This window comes from Mesocricetus auratus, unplaced genomic scaffold (genome assembly GCF_017639785.1).
Source record: "Mesocricetus auratus isolate SY011 unplaced genomic scaffold, BCM_Maur_2.0 Super-Scaffold_15014, whole genome shotgun sequence".
NCBI classification, from domain to species: Eukaryota; Metazoa; Chordata; class Mammalia; order Rodentia; family Cricetidae; genus Mesocricetus; species Mesocricetus auratus.
This window is the reverse complement of record NW_024429186.1, coordinates 61,954,057-61,972,748: the sequence shown is the minus strand read 5'-3', so window position 1 is coordinate 61,972,748 and position 18,692 is coordinate 61,954,057. Positions and strand designations below refer to the sequence as shown.

Here is an 18,692-nt window from a genome sequence, read left to right as displayed (position 1 = left end):
TGATGGATGGGAGTCTAAGTCTATGAAGGAAGTTGTGTGTGCCACAGGTGGCAGAGCTGGAGGGACATCAATGCCTCTGTCCTTTGGAGCCCAGATGATATTATTATGAGTCCTAGATGCTGGCATGGAGCTGCATGATTTGGTGATTTCCTGCTTCTTCTCTTTTGAAATATGAATGTTTACTCTGTGTCAATATGTTGGAACTTGTTTTTATTTTCTAGGAACTTATAGTTAAGAGAATTTTGACTTTTAAAATGTTGGATTTTTCTTTTAGACAGGGTTTCTCTGTGTAACATCCCTGACTATCCTGGAATTTACTCTGTAAACCAGACTGGCCTCAAACTCATAGAGATCCACCTGTCTCTGTCTCCCAAGTGCTGGGATTAAAGATGTGTGTCAGCACCACCTAAAATGTTGGAATTTTTAAGACTGGAGGGCTTGTTTGGACTATATTTTACATTATGAGATAAACATGAGACTTTGGAGACAAGAGGTAAGAGGTTTGTGTGTCAGGTTAAGAAGGGGTGGAGGTGTGATACCAAGACTAGATTGTTCTGTAGATATGCCTATATGGAATTTTTCCTTAATTGGGTTAATCTAGGGAAGACCCACCTTGAAAGTGAGTAGTATCATTCTCCGAGTTTGGGTCTAGACTCTAAGTATAGAGAATTTGTTCTCTATATTCTTGACCGTGGATGGAACTACCTGTTTCAGTTTCTTGCCTTGGCTTCCCCTTAATGATGACCACAACCTAGAATTGTTAGTTGCTTTTGTCAGGGTATTTTATCACAACAACAAACGCCTAAGTGATCCAAGGTTTAAGTCTGCATAGTTGAACAGTAGTCCTACCCATATTCATTCTTTACCCTTACCAGGTCAGGCTCTTTCTTGGGCATTCCTTTTACTCACTTTTCCATTCTGTCCCTCGTTGTTCTTGAAGTAGGTAAAGATGGATGGATTGTGGACTCCTTAGTAATTATGATGACTTCAGCACCTAACACAGTACCTGACAGAGGGAAACACTAGTTGATGGAACTCATGCAAGCCTTCAGGGGTTTCTTTCTGGGGTCAACTCATGTAATCCTTCCTTCCACTCCTCAGTGGTTCCCTTTTGTCTCCAAAACAAAGTCACAATGCCTTTGTATAGAATTTATCACTCTGTGTCCTAGCCAGCACTGCGCTTCCCAGCATCCCCCAACTATGCCACTCTGGTCCGTGCATTCCCAGGTACTTAGCACAAAATTCATTTATCTCTGTGCTTGCTTATAGGTAATTCTCCAGCCTAAATACCTATGAGTCCTAGTTACCATATAACTTCCATGCTAATGCTGCCTCCCCCATGGAAATCCATGCAGTGCTCCTGGGCTGGCTCCCCTCTTCCCTATACTATGCCTGGCATCCTCCTGTACCAGAGGTGTCATTCAGTATTAGGCTGGCATGTCCATCTACCTGGAAAGTCTGCTGCAATGGGGCCCAGCTGAGCGTCATCCCTGGTAAGGAGTCAAATAGAGAAAAGTGGCGGAGGAGCTATTTAGGGAAAGGCCATGGGCTTAATCTTCAGGTTCTCTTTTGTATCATTGACCCCTTCAGTTTCTCTTAGTGAAAAATAAGAATCATTTAAGCGTATTTTTAATGACTGCCTCCCTCCTCTACCTATTAAGATGCAGGGTGGTTGCACTTCAAAATCTAGGGTTCCTCTTATTCCTTACTCAGCAGAAAAGCTCATGCAAACAAAAGAAAGAAACTAACATCTTTTGGATTGACAGATGTCAAGGGACACTACCATCTAATTTCCTTGTTGATTAATTTGAAGGTAATTTCCTGGTAACCCTGGCTTCCAAAAAAAATGTATTTTAAGTGGCATGTTAGTAAAAGAAAATTAATTTCCCTGCATTAAACTTGCCAGCTTTTGAATTAATTGCATGAGCATAACAATCAATTAATAAACGTTAAGCAAACAAGGGAAAATCGGTCAATTAAAAATGACAAAATTGCTTCCAAGGGTGGATAAAACATAAGATTGTCATACTGCTCACTGCTAAGTTGAGATTGCCTGCCTTAGTAGAGTTCACCTCCCACTTTTCTGCGCGGCATTCAAGTTGCCCAGGCTTTATTATACTTTCATATAAATAAATTACCACCTAAGCGCTCCTCACTGCTGTAGCAGCATTAAGGAAACTAAACACAAGTGTCAGTGCCCCAGTATCCTGGGAGAAGGTCACTGCTTTGGGAAGGTGCACTCTGCACACAGATTCCTAAAGAGGAACCTTTGCCAGGTAGACCAGCACTCCAAATATTAGCCAGCACCCTCTGCCAGAAAGCAGTCTATTGTCTTCCTCAGATAAATTTAAGAACCTGGGCATAAATGAAAAGTGGCAGGAATTAAGAAAACTGTTGACCTTCTTAAAGCATCCAAGTCAAACCTTCTTAAACAGAGTGCCAGCCATGTCATTATATCTGGGGTTGACAAGAGCCTGGGATGCAGTTTCTAGGTATTGAAGTCAGTTCCCACACATGGGAAGGAGAATGTCTTAGGAAATATGTTTCTTTCTGAGTGACAAAAGGTCCTGGGGCTGTGTGGACCTCCTTACTGGGGTCCACTGATAGACTTGCCTGACTTGCTGGGCTTGTCTTCAGTCTGACTAACAAGTATATATTATCAGAAACCTCCTCCTTGTCATATCAGACATAGACTGAAAAAGTAATCAGGCCTTGCAATATATAGAGCATAATTCCCCTCTTTTCCCCAGGGGCATTTATCATAATGGTTATGTATAAAATTTCTAGAAGGTCTCCATTTTAGCATTATAGAAGCTTTTGAACAAAACAAAATGTTGACATACAAGAAGTACATTTAAATGGGATGCCCAATTGAATCATCTTCATTTGAATGCTGACAGTTTCTCAAATGTAACATAGCCCAAATAAAAGCCATCCTCAAGACATTTGTTTCCTCCACCAGTCCTTACTACCTCTGCAAGTGGCACTACCCTCCATCCTGAGGCTCCGGACAAACACACAGGCCTACTACTTAGTACTGCCCTGCTTCAGACACCATAGAATACATTAGAAACTCAAATGGTATTCAAGCTGTCAACTCTGCCTTCAGAGTTTATCCAAAACCCAGTAAAGAGGCACCATCTCCTCCTGAGCTACAATCTTCTCCCTTGCCTGAACCTCTACGGTAGTATTCTACCTGTCCTTCATGGTTTAACAGATCTACAGAACAGCCATGTAAACTAGCCAGGAACATGCAACAGATTTCATCACTCCCCATGGTCAGCCCTTCACGACACTGTATCACAAGAACCTAGGGCAGTGTCAGTCAGTGGATTAATCTCTGTGATAGTTTCGAATTAATGAATGAATGAATGAATGAATGAAAGTATGTGGCTTGAATGGAGAATATAACATCCAACACGTGAAAAGCATTATCTGACCACATAGAAACCAGGAAAGTGTAAGGCATTCCCCCTTTAAATCTAAGTAATTCACACACCTGCCAAACACCCACTGACCTCATATCTCCCTCCAAAAATTGCTAATGGAAAAGAAGACATTGCAGAAGAGTGAGGTCCAGCGCCTCTTAGAGCCTCTCCTTTGGGGGCCACGCCTGCCTAGACTAAAGCAGAACTAAGGAAATAGGAGCTGAATCCACTTGCCTTCTTTCTCCACCATCATAGGCTCCAATAATCAAAAGAATCTTTTTTTTGCTAAAATTCCAAGGAAACAGCAAAAGACGTGGTACTTTGACAGTAATGACACTGTACCCAAAGAACTGTGTTTTTAATTATAATAGATTTGGAAGAGCCATTGAAAAACTGCAGGAGAGCAGCATATTCCACCCTGATCTGAGGGAAGTGCATTAATATCCCATGTTTTTGTTTTATTTAGTCTTTCCTGGCCGTGTAGAGAACCACCTGAGGTAATGGGAGGGCTTCTGGGGACTACATCAAATAGAGCCGTACAAAGAAATTTTCTCTTCCCCTTCCCACACCATTGGTAGGGACTACACTACAGGGGAATACTTGCTCTGCTGTATCTTACAAGTTTACAAGACTGGTTTGTCTGGCCACTGACAGTTGTGATCTGACACAACCTTTCCATCGACTTCCATCCTTCAAAGGCTGACCATCACCACTTGCTACCCAGGCTCACTATGCCTTGATACGGGGTTTCTGCAGACCTGCTCTTCACGCAGAAGGCTGATCTGAGCTGGGTGTGAACACTCGCCCGCTTGTGGTGAAGCCTGCATATGAGCACTGTTGCTGATTGCTTCATTAGAACCCTCTGCGCTTCAAGGGCCATATGCTTTCAAGTTTCTCTAAATGGTATTAGGGAAAAATATCCTCAAGGCATTATTTTTAAAGGGGACTTCAAACGTTCCCCAAGAAAAAAAAGAAGGACAGCACGTTTGAACTCCGGGGGGTTGCCAGAGAAATCTCACTTAGCAAGACTGTGAAAATGGAGTCATATTTTCAGTTTCAGGGGGGGGAAGAATGTGCTGGTCACAATCAGGGATAAATTTGAAAAGTGGATGGAGAAAGATGCAGAAAATCTCCAAATCCTTGAATGTTCACCATAAAATAGCAAAGCAGATCATGACTTGAGGAAGGAATTCTTTTTAAAACAAGTTTTCATTTTATATGTGATTCAGTAGGGAAATTTGAACACTTTCCCCACATCTTCAGTGTGCCACAAGTTTACAAATTCTCCCTTCTTCATTCCACACAGGACAGGTATCTCACATGATCCCTTTCCCTGCCCTTGGGTTACTGGATTCACAGTGACTTTTTAAAGAGCAGAAAGCCCAGTCACTGGAAGGGGGAAGCCATTCCTCTGATAATGCCCTATAGAAGTTCTGTCCCACAGGTCAAATTCTTTAAGTTCAAGCTCTCCTCTCTTAGATAGGCCTCACCCTGATCTCCCTGACTGCAATAATGTCTGCTTTCTTAGGCATTACAGTTGTGGTATTACATAGCAGAAGAAGGACTCCCGAGAAACTCCCCATTGATATCTACCATCTTATGTATGCTCTGTATTCACTCAGAGGGCGGTTGCCTTGTATGCTAACCGGTGAGCAGTAAGAACTGCCCCCTCTCTTTGTAAGCTTATATTAAATTGAGATGCTTTCCATTTTCCCTGTTTGTCCCCGCACTTGAGTTCCTGGTGTCAGTTTGTATTTGGCATCTTGAGCATATTAAGGTTTTGCCAGTGTGTATGATGTTATTGCCAAGAGCACACTTGCAGCAGTCTGCACTAGCGCCATCTTTGCGCCAATTACTTCAGAAAGTGTTCTTGAAAATCAAAGGAGGGGGTTCTCTTTTTTACAGGCGCTTTCAGGTTAGAGAATGTAGCTTCTATTTTAATTTTTAGAATCGATCTTCCCAAAGTGATAACTCCCTTCGGCTCTGGGCCATGCATCTCTGCGCCCCGAGCCTTGTTTTAAGCCTTTCTGTAAAATGGAAACCCTGATAAAGACATAGAAATAGCAACGGGAACCAGCAGGCCTGAGGAAAGTGCTGGCGCTGCTGACACTACACCCTCATCTATTTAAACAGCTTCAGAAACTGCTAGAAGCTTGTTAAGGAGTTTCCAAATGTGTGACTGTAAATGACTCTCTCTAATCATGGCTGAATAAACCAAATGCAGCAGATGAGCTGGCGGCATGCAAGGAAGGCCTGCGAGTGTTGGAATTGCATCTGCTGAATGGATAATGACCCTTGTCAGCGCGTGGCTCTCTGGAAAGTTAAAAGTCCTAAGTTTGATCAATTCGTTTATGTATGTACACAGACACGGAGGCAGGCAGACATGTGTGTGTATACGTGTTCGTGCTTGTATATACACACACACACACACACACACACACACACACACACGTGATGTACACGTTTAGGGGGAAAAAGAGGGGAAAATGTCCTTTGACAATAACATTCTGAATGGCAGGGAAAGCAACGGACATGTGATCACTCTTAGGTTTGATCTTTAAGGATCATGGACTACTGGAGTTTAAAATTATTTTCTAAAATGTATATGGCCTGTCTATTTGCTTTAAACAATTTTAATCATCAAAACAGTTTTAATGAAATAATATTATTTGTTTTCCCTTAAAAAGAGAATTGAAACCTGCTCCACCTCAGGAGACTGCCCTTCACTGCTGATCAGGGTGGCTGTCGGGTGTGTGGGCAACTTTTAATTCTTCAGCCCCTGTAGCTGAGGAGGAGAGGGGTTGACTCCTAATACATTTCTCCAAGTTTTCCTCCCTTCACAGTGATCACAGCGATGATTACCCCATAGTTCTTTAGGGTGAATCAGCACACCCCTTTGTGGGGCCACCTTCCTGTTTCCTCTTGGCTGGGACTGCCATCTTCGTGCAGGGGAGCACTTGGTTTCATGCTTCACAGCTGGCTTTAAACATTTGTTGGATTTGGTATCGTTTAGAGCATCCATATAAAATTCTGCTAGCAAACTTGAGAGAAAAATAGGAGGCTTGGAACCTGACTGACTGGCTGTCCAACTCGGGAAACTGATGTAAAAATGCACAAGGGTATTAAGCAAAGTCTGGAAACACACCCGTGCATTTTGGTTTCTAGCCAAACGTCGATTTGTGTTAGAACTTTCCTAATAAGTTATGATCCTATGGGTTCCAAAGACAGTGTATCTCATACCACAGCATTTCTTTCTGGGAAGTGGAGCAGGAGAAGGAAGTAGGAGCCTGTGTTTATTCCTTGCCTGGCGTGAGACTTGTTCCGAGTCATCTTTGTTTCCTGACACCGTTAGAAGACACAATTGCAGCCTGTTATATTGAGAACTGCCGCTCTGCCCTGTCAGTGGCGCTAAGCCACAAGGGGTTCTGGGGGGCCAGGAAGGGTGATGCCATCCTCCACATCAAGTGACAGGGAATGAGAAAGTTGCCCTCTCCTGTGGCACAATGGTCCTCTGTCCTTCTCTAGGAGACTTTAATAAAGTAACTGAATCAGGTGAAATTTGATCAGATGTGTACAGCTCAGCCTTCTCCCTTTGCCATTTATAGAGGTGTTCCTACCACGGTCCTGTTTTATTAAATGATATTTGAAGTGTTCCACTCTTGGAGAAAATGTGGTTTATATCCTTGGCATACATTTACATAATCTCGTTAAGGAGATCTCAGCAGCTTAGTTAAACTATCCCAATAAAAAATCTTATCTTTGGTAGAAGAAAGACTGTTTTCTCCAGAGGGAACACGAAGCAGATATGAGGTCTGGGCCCATTTTTGGGAACTTTGGCTGTAATTGTAGTCCTATTTTTCATGTTATATATTTGAACTTTGTTAAAAGAGATGAATGAGTAGTAACTGTTATGTTGGGAGGACACAGTCATGTAAGGAGAGAATGCTCTGTCTAATGTATATTAAATGTGGGTTTTAAAAGTGAATTTTTACTTGTTGCCTTAGAAGATGTTTCTATTTTTAAAAAATAAAATAAAATAAAATAAACCAAGGGTGATGAATTACCAGCAATCTCCACTCCCCTCTGGAGCCATCAAATTAAGGGTTAACCACCCTGGATCCCCTGAATTAATCAGGAGCTGAGCCAGGGGCAGGCCAGGGAGGGGGGAGGGGATTGGCAGAGCTCAGCCTCCCCCAGGAGGCTCCCAGCACAACAGAGCAGCTCACTGTGGTCTAGCCACTGAGAAGGCAGACCCTTTCACAAAGAAAAGATCAGGCAACGGAAGCATGTCCCCAGCCCACTCCAGCCCGGGCCTCCTGCTTATCAGGTGCCAATCCTCCATTGTCTGGGAACCAAATGACACCAGGTCTGACTGTTTTTCAGTACAGAGTTCATTGTCAATACATGCTTTTCTCCTTTGGAAGGCAGGCTATGACGTGCCCCTGGGTGGCACTTATCAGGCTCCATGGGCTCATCCATCTCTCTAAGGAGATTGGCTGCCGCTGGGTGGGCGGTAAGGCCTGCCAACCGCTGCCATTCCAAGCAGTAGTGAGGGTCAATGCCCAGGTCCTCCTGAGAGGCCGAGCATCTAAAGTTGTAGAGCTGGGACCTGGGAATCCACCTTCCTTACAGGCTTTCCTTTCTTGTGCACACACAATTTTAAGAGCCACCGATCCTAGAAGTTGTTTTTCCTGGTTTGGTTAAAAAAATCCCGATATCAACATCAGATATTTTATGGTTTCTAATTGAAGAGCTCAATGTGCTTTTCCTCTGCACGGGGCCCTTTTAATCATTTTAGGTGTGTTGAGCTATCTGGGGAACTCCAACTGTGAAGAGTACCAGTGTCCGCACTCACCCACATCTCCGCCTGAGTGGGTTATCCTTTACTCAGATGTCCAGCCTCAGATGTCCTATAGCCTTCCAGCTGTATCTGCTTCCCTTCTGGCTCACAGCAATCAGATAAAGCCTGTATGTTCCTGTGATATCACGCCTCCACCTTGTTTCCATCCAAGTCTCAAGAGATGCTCTAGAGTCCCTGGAAACCAATGCTTGCCACATAGTTATAGCCCTTCCACCCAAAAGAACAATCTCTGCCTGAGTTGTTCTTTCTCATGGCTGCTCAGATCTCTCCCTATACCCAGACTTGCTCCTCTCTGCCCCACAAATGCTTGAGCCCACCTGAAACTCTCCCTACATTCTCTACCCAATGTCGGTACCCCTGTTATTAAGTTAATTCTTTAGGACAGACTTTTGTCATTCCCCTAAGTTCACAGACACCTCCCCCAATGCCTACCTTGAACAGTCTAGGACCACCTGTCCTCTAACTCACCTTCCTATGGCCTTGGAAGAGACCTGCCTTACCATGTCCTCCCCATCCATTTCCCCTGAATCATCCCCACACGGCCACCACCTTGAGAAGTCAGCCTTCCCCACTTGAAGTCCCACTGTAACTTACATCAGACCTATAGCTTTACCTCTAGAGTCTGCTTCTACAGCTAAAATCTGAGATATTGCAAAGAAAGGGGAAATAGGTGTTTGTTGGCAGCGGGGAAGAAAGTAACACCATACAACAGAACTCAAATGGGAGGTTTAGTGGGGGGAGTGCAGAGGCAGCCTCTGGGATGAAAGCCGAGAGAGGGGACAGAGAGGGGAGGGAGGGAGGGGAGAGAGAGAGAGAGAGAGAGAGAGAGAGAGAGAGAGAGAGAGAGAGAGAGTGGGAGGGAGGGAGGGAGGGAGGGAGGGAGGGAGGGAGGGAGGGAGGCAGGCAGGCAGGCAGGCAGGCAGGCAGGCAGGCAGAAGGAGCCTACATTTTATAGGGGGATATAGTGCATGCACACAGGGAGAACTCTGCATAGCTATAACAGCTGATAACATACTCTGTCAGGACCCTGTAAATGCCAGTGTAAATGTCTGAGTACTACAAGCACATGCGCACAAGGAGAATTCTTAATGGCTGCAGTTGAGGACCCTGAGGGCAGGCCAGCCTAATGCCTGAGTGCTAGCAAAAATAGCATGCTATCTCCTGCCTCTCAGAGAGGCTGAAGGTTCAGAGTTTTCTTCTCCAAGCTATTTGCTTCTACAAAGGGACTTGGTTTCACCCAGGGCTCAGAAGGGAGGTGGTTGGTTGACAGCTTTTCAGGCCTTGTGCAAAGATCTTGTGGTAGAAGCCAGCGATACAGAAAATCTGCTCAAGTAGTTTCCAACCTATGAATATAGTCTAAATACTCAAAAAAGCATTCTAGAAGAATTTGCTTGAAATAACATCTACAAGGTTAATTGTTATTATCCTGATGTAAATTAAGTGGTTGTGCTATAGGTTAGTTATTTTGGTTCTAAAAACCCAGATAAGCCCTTATCTTCCCCAAGTGTTGGGCCATCTCAAAACCTTCATCATTTAAATAACCAGCTGACTCTCCCTCTTAAGCTACTAGTTTGATATAATCTGTATTCTGAACCAGACTTCTACAAGGGAAAAAGGAAAAAAAAAAAGAAAAGAGACCAGAATGCCAGAAGGAAGCTTAATTTTTATGATAAATTTAGGCACCCTTAAAGAACAAGAAAAATATCTCTGAAGATGTTCTGAACTCAGAGATCTGTAGTTTTTTGTGCCTATAGCCCTGTCTGTCCCCTACCCACCCTCAATCTATGCTGTGCTTTAAATCATGTGGCAAATAATGTCAGCATTTCATTTTGATAATGTCAACGTTCCCGAAGACTAGAACCAAGATTTCTTTCTGAAGGAAAGGAGCCTAACTTCCAGATGTGGTCCCCATTATGAACTGCTAACTCCCAAATGTGGTCCCCATTGTGGACCGTCTTCCCTTGAGTATCAGCAGTAAGGTTTTATCAAGGTCTTGTGACGAGCTTGTTTATAATGAGGCAATACTGAGAAACACATCTAAGAGTGTGTCACTAGCAGGCAAGTGACCGGAGCAGGTAGCAGCAGGAAAAGAAGTCGCAATGTGTCCAGGCAGTGTGGGCTGTTACAATTAGGCACTCTCCTGTGTCCTGGAGACACACTCACAGCATCTGACACACACTCAGAGAAAACTACAAGTGAGACCCTGACTTTTTCTTTACTTTGGGACAAGAAAGTCATGCAGATTTGCCTGATTTTATTGTGAGGGTGGGAGATTTCAGCCCGGAAATCCCTGGCCTCCAGGCAGTGCTGCTTAAGGAGCTGAGGAACTTTAGGGACTTTGGCCTTACTGGGAGTCTCCTGGTGATGAGAATGGTGAGAGGAAGTGTGAGGGTCGAATTTTTATAATACATTTTTTAAAGCTACATTTATGGATCCACAGCTGTCCTCTGGAAATTCCCAGAAGGCATTAGTGGGGATAGCATTGGGGTACTTGGCGGGCAGAGGTGGCAAGCCAAGGACACTGCATTGGGGGTTTTGCTATAGAACTCCCTAGAGACCATCTGCATCTACTGCTTCTTTCACCATTCTCTGTCTGAAGAAATACCACTTTAGCCAAGATGGACGGCTTGCCATGGTTACCAGAATAAGAACTGAAATTAAAGGCCTGCTTCCAATTTTGATACTTCTACCCCGTAATATCCCTTCCATTTTAAAGAATCATGTTATTTTTCTAATATTCAACATAACATTAGAAATGGAGCCGGTATATCCATATTCATAATCATTCCTAGTCATGTCCTCAACTTTACACGGAGACTAGAGCCATTCTTTGGAAAGTTGCATCAAGAACTGGAGATGCTCTGACAAGCCTGCATTATTTTAGGATGTCACTATTAATGGAAAAGAAGAGCATCTATCTTTCAGGAACTTTTTATGTGTGTGGGTATCTACCTGCATGTATGTCTGTGCACATTCAGTGTTCCCATTGGCAGAAGAGGTGCTGGTTCCTTTGGAATGGGAGTTACAGATGGTTAGGAGCCACCATGTGGATGCTGGGAATCGAATCCAGTGCTCTTAACTGCTGAGCCGTCTTTCCAGGTCCATTCTCTCTCTCTCTCTCTCTCTCTCTCTCTCTCTCTCTCTCTCTCTCTCTCTCTCTCTCTCTCTCTCTCCATCCCTCCCTTACTTCCTCCCCCAAAAGTATAATATTCTCCTCTTATCTACAGTAAGAGATACAGTCCAAGATATAGTCCAAGACTCTCAGTGGCTAAGCACAGGATTCTGGCTTCAATCTGATCCCTAACACACAAACAAAACCTCACCAGTGGGTACCTGAAACCTCCATAGCACCAAACCATTGTGTGCTGTGCTCTTCCTATGAATACCAGCATAAGTTATACAGAGGCATAACTCATTATAAAATATATAGTATACCCATATACTGCCATAAAAGCTACATGAATGCTCTCCCTCCTTTTTCTTCTCTACCCATTCCCATTCTCTTGCTCTTTCTCTCCAAGTTTCTCATCATGCTGTATCTCCTGACCACAGTTAAATGTGGCTGCAGATGAAGAGAGGACCCTCCAACTGCTACAGAGCAAGGGAGCTTCTGCTTAGAAAAAAAAATGCATTGCCTTAGGCTTCAGGTACTCAAAGGGACCCCAAAAACTGCCTTTGGCATTTTTCCTCCTACCTGTGTTTTCCCCATTAATAATTTCATTGGGTCTCTTGGTTTTAACTGTCATGTCCAAGGGAAAAGAACCTTCCAGAACAATACATTCAATTGTCACCACCACTTAAATACCCATCTCTTACCATTCACCAACTCCCGGGCACCTTCTCCATCTCCCCAAGATGTTAAACACAGACTGATCCCAGGGAAATCATGTGTGTCCTCACACTGGTCAAATGTTCCTGCATTCCCACTTGCCATTGTCATTACTGTGCTGTGACACAGGCTCAAATGTCATGGTGTGGCACATGGCAGACAGCTCAGCCAGTCAAGCACTGCAGCACGGGTGTGTAACCCATCTCTAGGTGGGTAGAGACAGGAGGGTCCCTGGAGTTCAGCTACCTCACTGCATGGTTGAGTCCCAGTTTCAGTGAAGGAAGATGCTCAGCATTGACCTCTGGTCTCCAAACATAGCGTACACACATATGAATGTGTATGAATGTGTGCCTACATGCACACATGCCATACCCACCACACTACATACGTGTGGGCATGCGCACTCATATGTACACACACACACACACACAAACATGAATGGTGGCATGATCTCTTTCCCAACTTCTACTGAAATTTGGGGTTCACCTCTGTCCCTTCTGCCATGCCAACTGAAATATCCCTGGAGCCCTGAGATCTCCCCACAGCTTCCCTCTTTCTGTGCTTTGTTGCTGGTGTCTTTATCTCGCTGTCCCATGATCTTACCTACGTCAACAATACAATATCAGTTTCACATAGTCTTCCTATTCTATTCAGCTGAAAATTTTTCTTCCTGGCATGCACTCACAAAGAAATTTTCATCGTTTTCTTAGGAACATACTTACTAGACCAGACATAAATTAATACACATTTCCACTCAATCCTTTCAGTGGTCTGGAAGACCTATATGCAAATGTTGGTGCCAGTGCCCACTTCCTGAGGCCCTGGTTTACTTGACCTTGGGTACAGCGATGGAGACTTGCACCTGCCAAGTGTTCTTTAGCTGTTAGCATCTTCTCTGAAGCTTCTCACAGAAATGCCGGGTCTCAGCCAGGTCCCAGGGAGAAAGACTGGGAATCTACAGGTGACGGTGTCACATAACTAGGACTGAGGGCCTCTGTCTTTGTCAGTCACTACATCATCTCCTGCTTATGAACATGCTGAAGAAATTACATGTGCTTTGCCTTGCCTCCATCTAAACTCTTTGAAGATGAGGTCATATTGGAATCCCTGTGGTCTGTTCTCTGGCACCCAGCATGCACACACACACACACACACACACACACACACACACACACACACACACACACACACCTTTCTTCAACCTCACCAAAAAAAAAAAAAAACAGAGATCTTCACCAAGGACAGCTGTCCCACTACATCTGTAGATCCCACGCCCAAAGATTCAACCATTGACAGAGGGAAACTATGTGGGGAAAAGGCATTGCATCTGCACTGAATATGTACAGATTTTCCCCTTGTCGTTTTATATTAGATACTAAAAGTAATCGAGGCCTAGCTTAGCAGGAGGATGCGCACAGGGTCTGTGCAAATATTTTACAAAGAACTTGAAAAGAGGGCCAAGTATTGATGTGTAACCTCTGGCACTCAGGAGGCCAAGGCATAGTGCATTTGAGGTCAGCCTGTACCACTTCAAATGGGGGGTTATGAATTACATACAGATTTCAGTATTTTAGGGGGCCCTAGACTCAATGCCTCAGATACGGAGGGATAGACGCATTTGTTCTCTTTATGACAGGCTTTTAATACTTAGTGACTGAGTTGTTTTGGTTCTCTTGATATCATTAAATATCAGAGCTAGGATTTGAACCCAGGCCCTCTTCACAATTCTCGTTCTTTTACCTCTTAAGCCTAAAGGCAACAACTAACTTATTTTTAAAAAGTATTCTACATGTTTGTATAAATGCTATCAGACTCATTCTGAATCTGAACATAACCTGTCACGTGCAGGTAAAAAAGCATTATGAAACAGGTTTGGGAAAATATATTAACCCTAAAATTTAATCATGTGACCCAAAAGAACCCTTTCAGTCTTGCCTCTCTCTTTTCTTTTCCCTTCATAGTTTGTACAGCATCCCAGAAATTCCCAACCATCTGAGTTTTGGGTTCTAAGTGAAATGGTTCTCAAGATTCACCATGGACTTTACTCAGGGCATCAGCAAGCTGCCATCTGGCATATAATTCTAATGCTTCATTCAGTAAGAGGATGGGCATTAACAATAACCATCAGGCATAACAATGCTCAAATGACGCTTGCACAAAACCCAGAAACCCAGCCTCCAGGCAACTTGCCATTTCTAAGCCAAGTAACCGGGCAAAAACAGTGGATTTCTCAGACCCTTACCTAAAGAGTGGAAAAATTCACGTTTTTATCCAGATATGAAATGTTACAAACTATCCAAAAAATAAGCTATTTGTTCAACACTAAATAGATATTTGGTCCTTCTTGCTTGATGTTAAAGACAAAGATAGTATTTTGTCAGAGAATCCTTTGCCAATTATAGAGCATCTGCGTCCATGGCTGCCTTTCTTTTCAGAATTCCACTGTAAAATAGTCACTGTTATTCCCATTTCACGGTTGGGGGCGGGGGGAATGAGACACAGGGAGATTGCATGGCTTGCCTCTGGTAACAGAACCAAAAAATTGTAAGACTAGATCCAGCTGGACCCTGCTTTGTCTGCTCTCCAGTAGCAGGATGGCCAGGTCAGACTTAGAGCTCAGAGGACAGGCAAAGGCAGGGCAGAAACACCTCTTCATCTGCCTTCCCTAAATGCGCTCCAGCCCAGATGCCCTGAAATTGCTTTAGAGTAGAATATCAAGCAGGGATTATTTGGCATATCATTTCTGGGTGTGTTTTTCTGAGCATTTATAGATCTCTGTTTCTAAGAAACTGAGTTTTCCTGATAAAACAAGACAGATCATGATAAATGAGCATCTATGTAAGCCTAGCTGGGAGGAGGATGGGGCTGTAACACCCCTCCTGTGAAGTTAATCCTGTTTCTTTTAGCTATTTCTTTATTAGTTAATGAGGTCTTGCAAAAAAAAAGTGTATGTCTCTGATGGTGTTTTAGCACCCTTGCCTCCAGGAATGGTTTCAAATATTCATAAAATGGCTCATCTGACCAAAGCTTAAAGCAAAGGTGCATTAAGTATGAATTTACTCAACTTCAAATGTGGGTGGTCGAAAAGCCACTGCTGAAATATCCTCCTGGCTGGTGTCTCCCGCTCCTCCTCGGCTCTGGGCGCTCATGTGAAGGGTGACAGAGGGGAGGTATTATTTACAACAGCCAGGACTCTGAAGGGCAGCCCCGGAAGCTTTGATCCTGCTTCCTGACTGACAGGAGTGTGCATTGCTTTTGGAAAACAGAATAACTTAAGAGAAGCAAAAAAAAAAAAAAAAATGGAAAAGGAATCACTGGTTGAGCCCCTGGGAAGGAGAGCAGACTCCAGATGGTTTTGTATTGTTCTGGAGAGGCAAGGCAAGGAGAGGGGGACCTACTCCCCACTTTGCTTCCTCATGCTGAGGGAGCAGATTCGGAATCTTGATAGGTGGTAAGATGCTCCATGATGGATTTGGAGAGCAAAGCAGACGTGGAAACTCCCCCCACTAAACAGGGCTCCTTGTAGAGAGAACCCCAGGAGTCTCTTGTTTGGCCTTGTTTTAGATGATCCCACACACAATGCAGCTAGAGTTCACGTATGCGCAGGCACAGGCACTTCCAAGCCCTGACACACACACCCCATTTTTGTCTTCTCAAAGCACAGCCAGAGAAACCCTGCATGGTTTTCACCGCCGTTTATGGCTCTGTTTGTCTGTTGCATCATTTCTAGAAGCGGACCCTGTGGTTCTGGGTGGTGTATATACTTCAGCTCCTAAACCAAACAATTCAGCCTGATAGTCCTCCTGGAGTTCCTAGACAGGTGCATCTGAGATGCCACAAACGTGGTGTGCGTCATTCTGACTCTACTGAGCTCATGTGAGCTCAAGGAACACATCACAGACCAACTGCCACCCCCCAGCCCCAATCACAAAATTCCTGGTAACCCAGGACTGCCCAGTGAGAAATGTCCGTAATCCAAAGAGTCCATTTATGCCATAGCCCTCAATCTGACTTTTGTAAAAAAAAAAGAAAAAAAAGAAAAAAAAGAAAATCACGGACTTGTTCTGAATGAAAGAAATCTCTGAGCCACAAACTCCAGCAAGCAGGTGGGCATGTAATATCTCTCTCACCCCAAAATCGGAGAGAGAGAAGGACATCTTTTACTAACAAGGGCGAATAATTTAAACACTTCCTTCTGTAGCCAGCTCAGCGCGCACCATCTTAGTTGTATGATGAGATGATGAATTTTCTATAAGTGCAAGGGGGCACCCTTAAAAAAAAAAAAAGCACATCCCTATAATAAGCTACCTGAAAAAGTCTAGTAGTATGTATTCTCCGTGCTTCACCATGAGGGCATGCTGACAGCCACTATACCATAGCATTGGTTCTCCCAATGAGAGCTTTCCTCCTGTAGAAGAATCAACCTTTATTTCTGAGATACACATCTGACTGGTGTCCTGTACTTTTTTTTTTTCAGGTGATTCACATAACAGGCCGGCTTCGCCTCAGAGTGTCGTTGTCCCACGGGAGGACAGTCCCCAGCCAAATCATGGGACTCGTGGTGGTGGCTCACGCCTTGCCTCCCCCTACGATCAATGAAGTCAGAATTGACTGCCATATGTTCGTCACTCGAGTAAACATGGACCTCAATATCATTTACTGTGAAAATAGGTACCTCTTCCACTTTCATTTGTCCATTGCACACTGCCCATTGGTGAAGGTTTGTTTTCGGCTGCCTGAAAGATTTTACTTTCCCAGCGAGGCTCATTATAAATACTGATCTTGTTTTTAATGGCTGCTTGGACTGACACCAAACATGCTCTTTATTTAAAATTTACATTGCTTCCCTGATTTACATTTGGGACAATTGAATGAATTGGGATACCCAGACATCCATCCGCTATCATGGAGAAAAAAAAAAGGCCCAGGCCCATTTTGGCTGAGGACCCAAGTAGAGAGCGGGGCTGAGATGTTATTGGTGCAGTAAAGGGCGTCTCCTATGCCCCTGGGTGACCTGCTTCCCACTAATTCAAGGGCCCTGCATCAGATGGGCAGTGTCCCCACAGACACATAGCCCAGGACAAATGAGCATCTGAGGCCCCCAGAGGAAATCTGCTGCAAAAGGAATTTGCAACACTATTAAATAAAGCTTTGTCATCCTGAGGATTTCTCTTTTATAAGTTAAAAGAAGATGACTCATCCTAGAAATGAGTTGGCAGTTCTTCCCCAAGACTGAGCTTTTACAAAAAGGACTTTTTAGCCTCTGCTTTGAAGGTTCACTTTTTCCATTACACACAAAGCAAGGGACAGTGATGGAAGCTGGTGCACCTTACTGGCCTTTCACCTAGAAGTCACCAGCCCATCTGACTGGTGGAGAGACAACAGGGATGCAGGGAGAGGGATGGACAGGGGCCCCCCGTGTATCAGCAGCATGACAAAACTGCCTATCCCCTGGCGCTGCAGGGAGAGTTACTGAGGTGGTTGAGTGAGGAAGCTTTGGGGCCATAGACTCTTGTCAGGTTTGAAGGCAGTGCACGTCCCCTGAGCCCTGTGAATGCCTTCGGAAGGGGAAACGGGGGAGCAGAATGGTCAAGTGGCTTGGGTAATTGACCTCTCCAGAGTCTAGCCAAGGGGAAGTCCAAAAGCAGGTGCGTCCACCGGGTCCACTGGGAAGGGCTCCGACAGCCGAAAGCTGAGATCACTTTAGGAACAGACTCCTAAAGCACTTACCTGAGCTCTGTGGCTCAGGAGCACAGACAGTACCTCAACCCTGTCACTGTTAGGCGGTAAGTAATTCTAAATCTGCTCAAGTTCTGTTGCCACTTAAAAAATATCTTCCTTGTGACTGTCCACTTGAGCGTGTCCCGAGTGTTCTGGAGGACACTTGGGAGGTCAGGAAGGACAAGTTAGCCAGAGGGAAGGGTTAGCAGGAATGGGTGTCTACTAACAGTGGCCACAGGTCTGCTAGTCACCCTGTAGCTCCATTTCCCATACTCTACTCCCTAAGGTGAGTACTGCCACTGCTCCTGTCAGCCTGGGCAGTTTTGATGGGAAGAGGGAGAAGTCCCAAGCCCCTGACTTAGCAATATACTGGGAGATCTCCCATTCTCCCAGGCTTCTTTAGTGGCAGAGTGAAAAACAACTCCTGGGGGGAATCTTTTTATATGTGCACACAGTAGATGAGCGCAGTTAGCATTTACAAAGCCGTTAGTCTCCAAGCTAAGATGCTACAGACAGAGGAGACCAACAAAAAAAGGAGACCTGTCGCCAGAAGATGAACACACCGCAGGCTTGGTTCAGCTCCATCACCACACCCTCCAAAATCCCGCCTCCCTTGCCAGACTTCCAACAGTTGTCCTATCCCAAAATGTCACTAGCTTTCATTGCTGTGATCAAGTGACTAATTTTTTAACAAGCTCCCAATATGCTATTCTTCTAGCAATTGAGGTTATTTTCTGTGACCTGCTCTTAGATTTTTTTTCCTTAAAAAACAAAAACAACAACAACAAAAATTCCATTGACCAATGCAATGCACCATTATTTCCCAACAGAAGATGACAGCAATTCTGAAAAA

General features: G+C 44.3%; 1 protein-coding gene across 9 annotated transcripts in view; it reads left to right on the top strand.

Annotated features, from left to right (window-relative positions):
- Positions 1 to 18,692, top strand: part of Npas3 (neuronal PAS domain protein 3) — a 790,249-nt gene that overhangs the window by 746,043 nt on the left and 25,514 nt on the right. For all 9 annotated transcript variants that reach the window (XM_040743093.1, XM_040743094.1, XM_040743092.1 and 6 more), the window contains one exon: positions 16,596 to 16,789. In XM_040743093.1, coding sequence (XP_040599027.1) covers positions 16,596 to 16,789 — 194 coding nt within the window. The remainder of the gene's footprint in view (positions 1 to 16,595; positions 16,790 to 18,692) is intronic.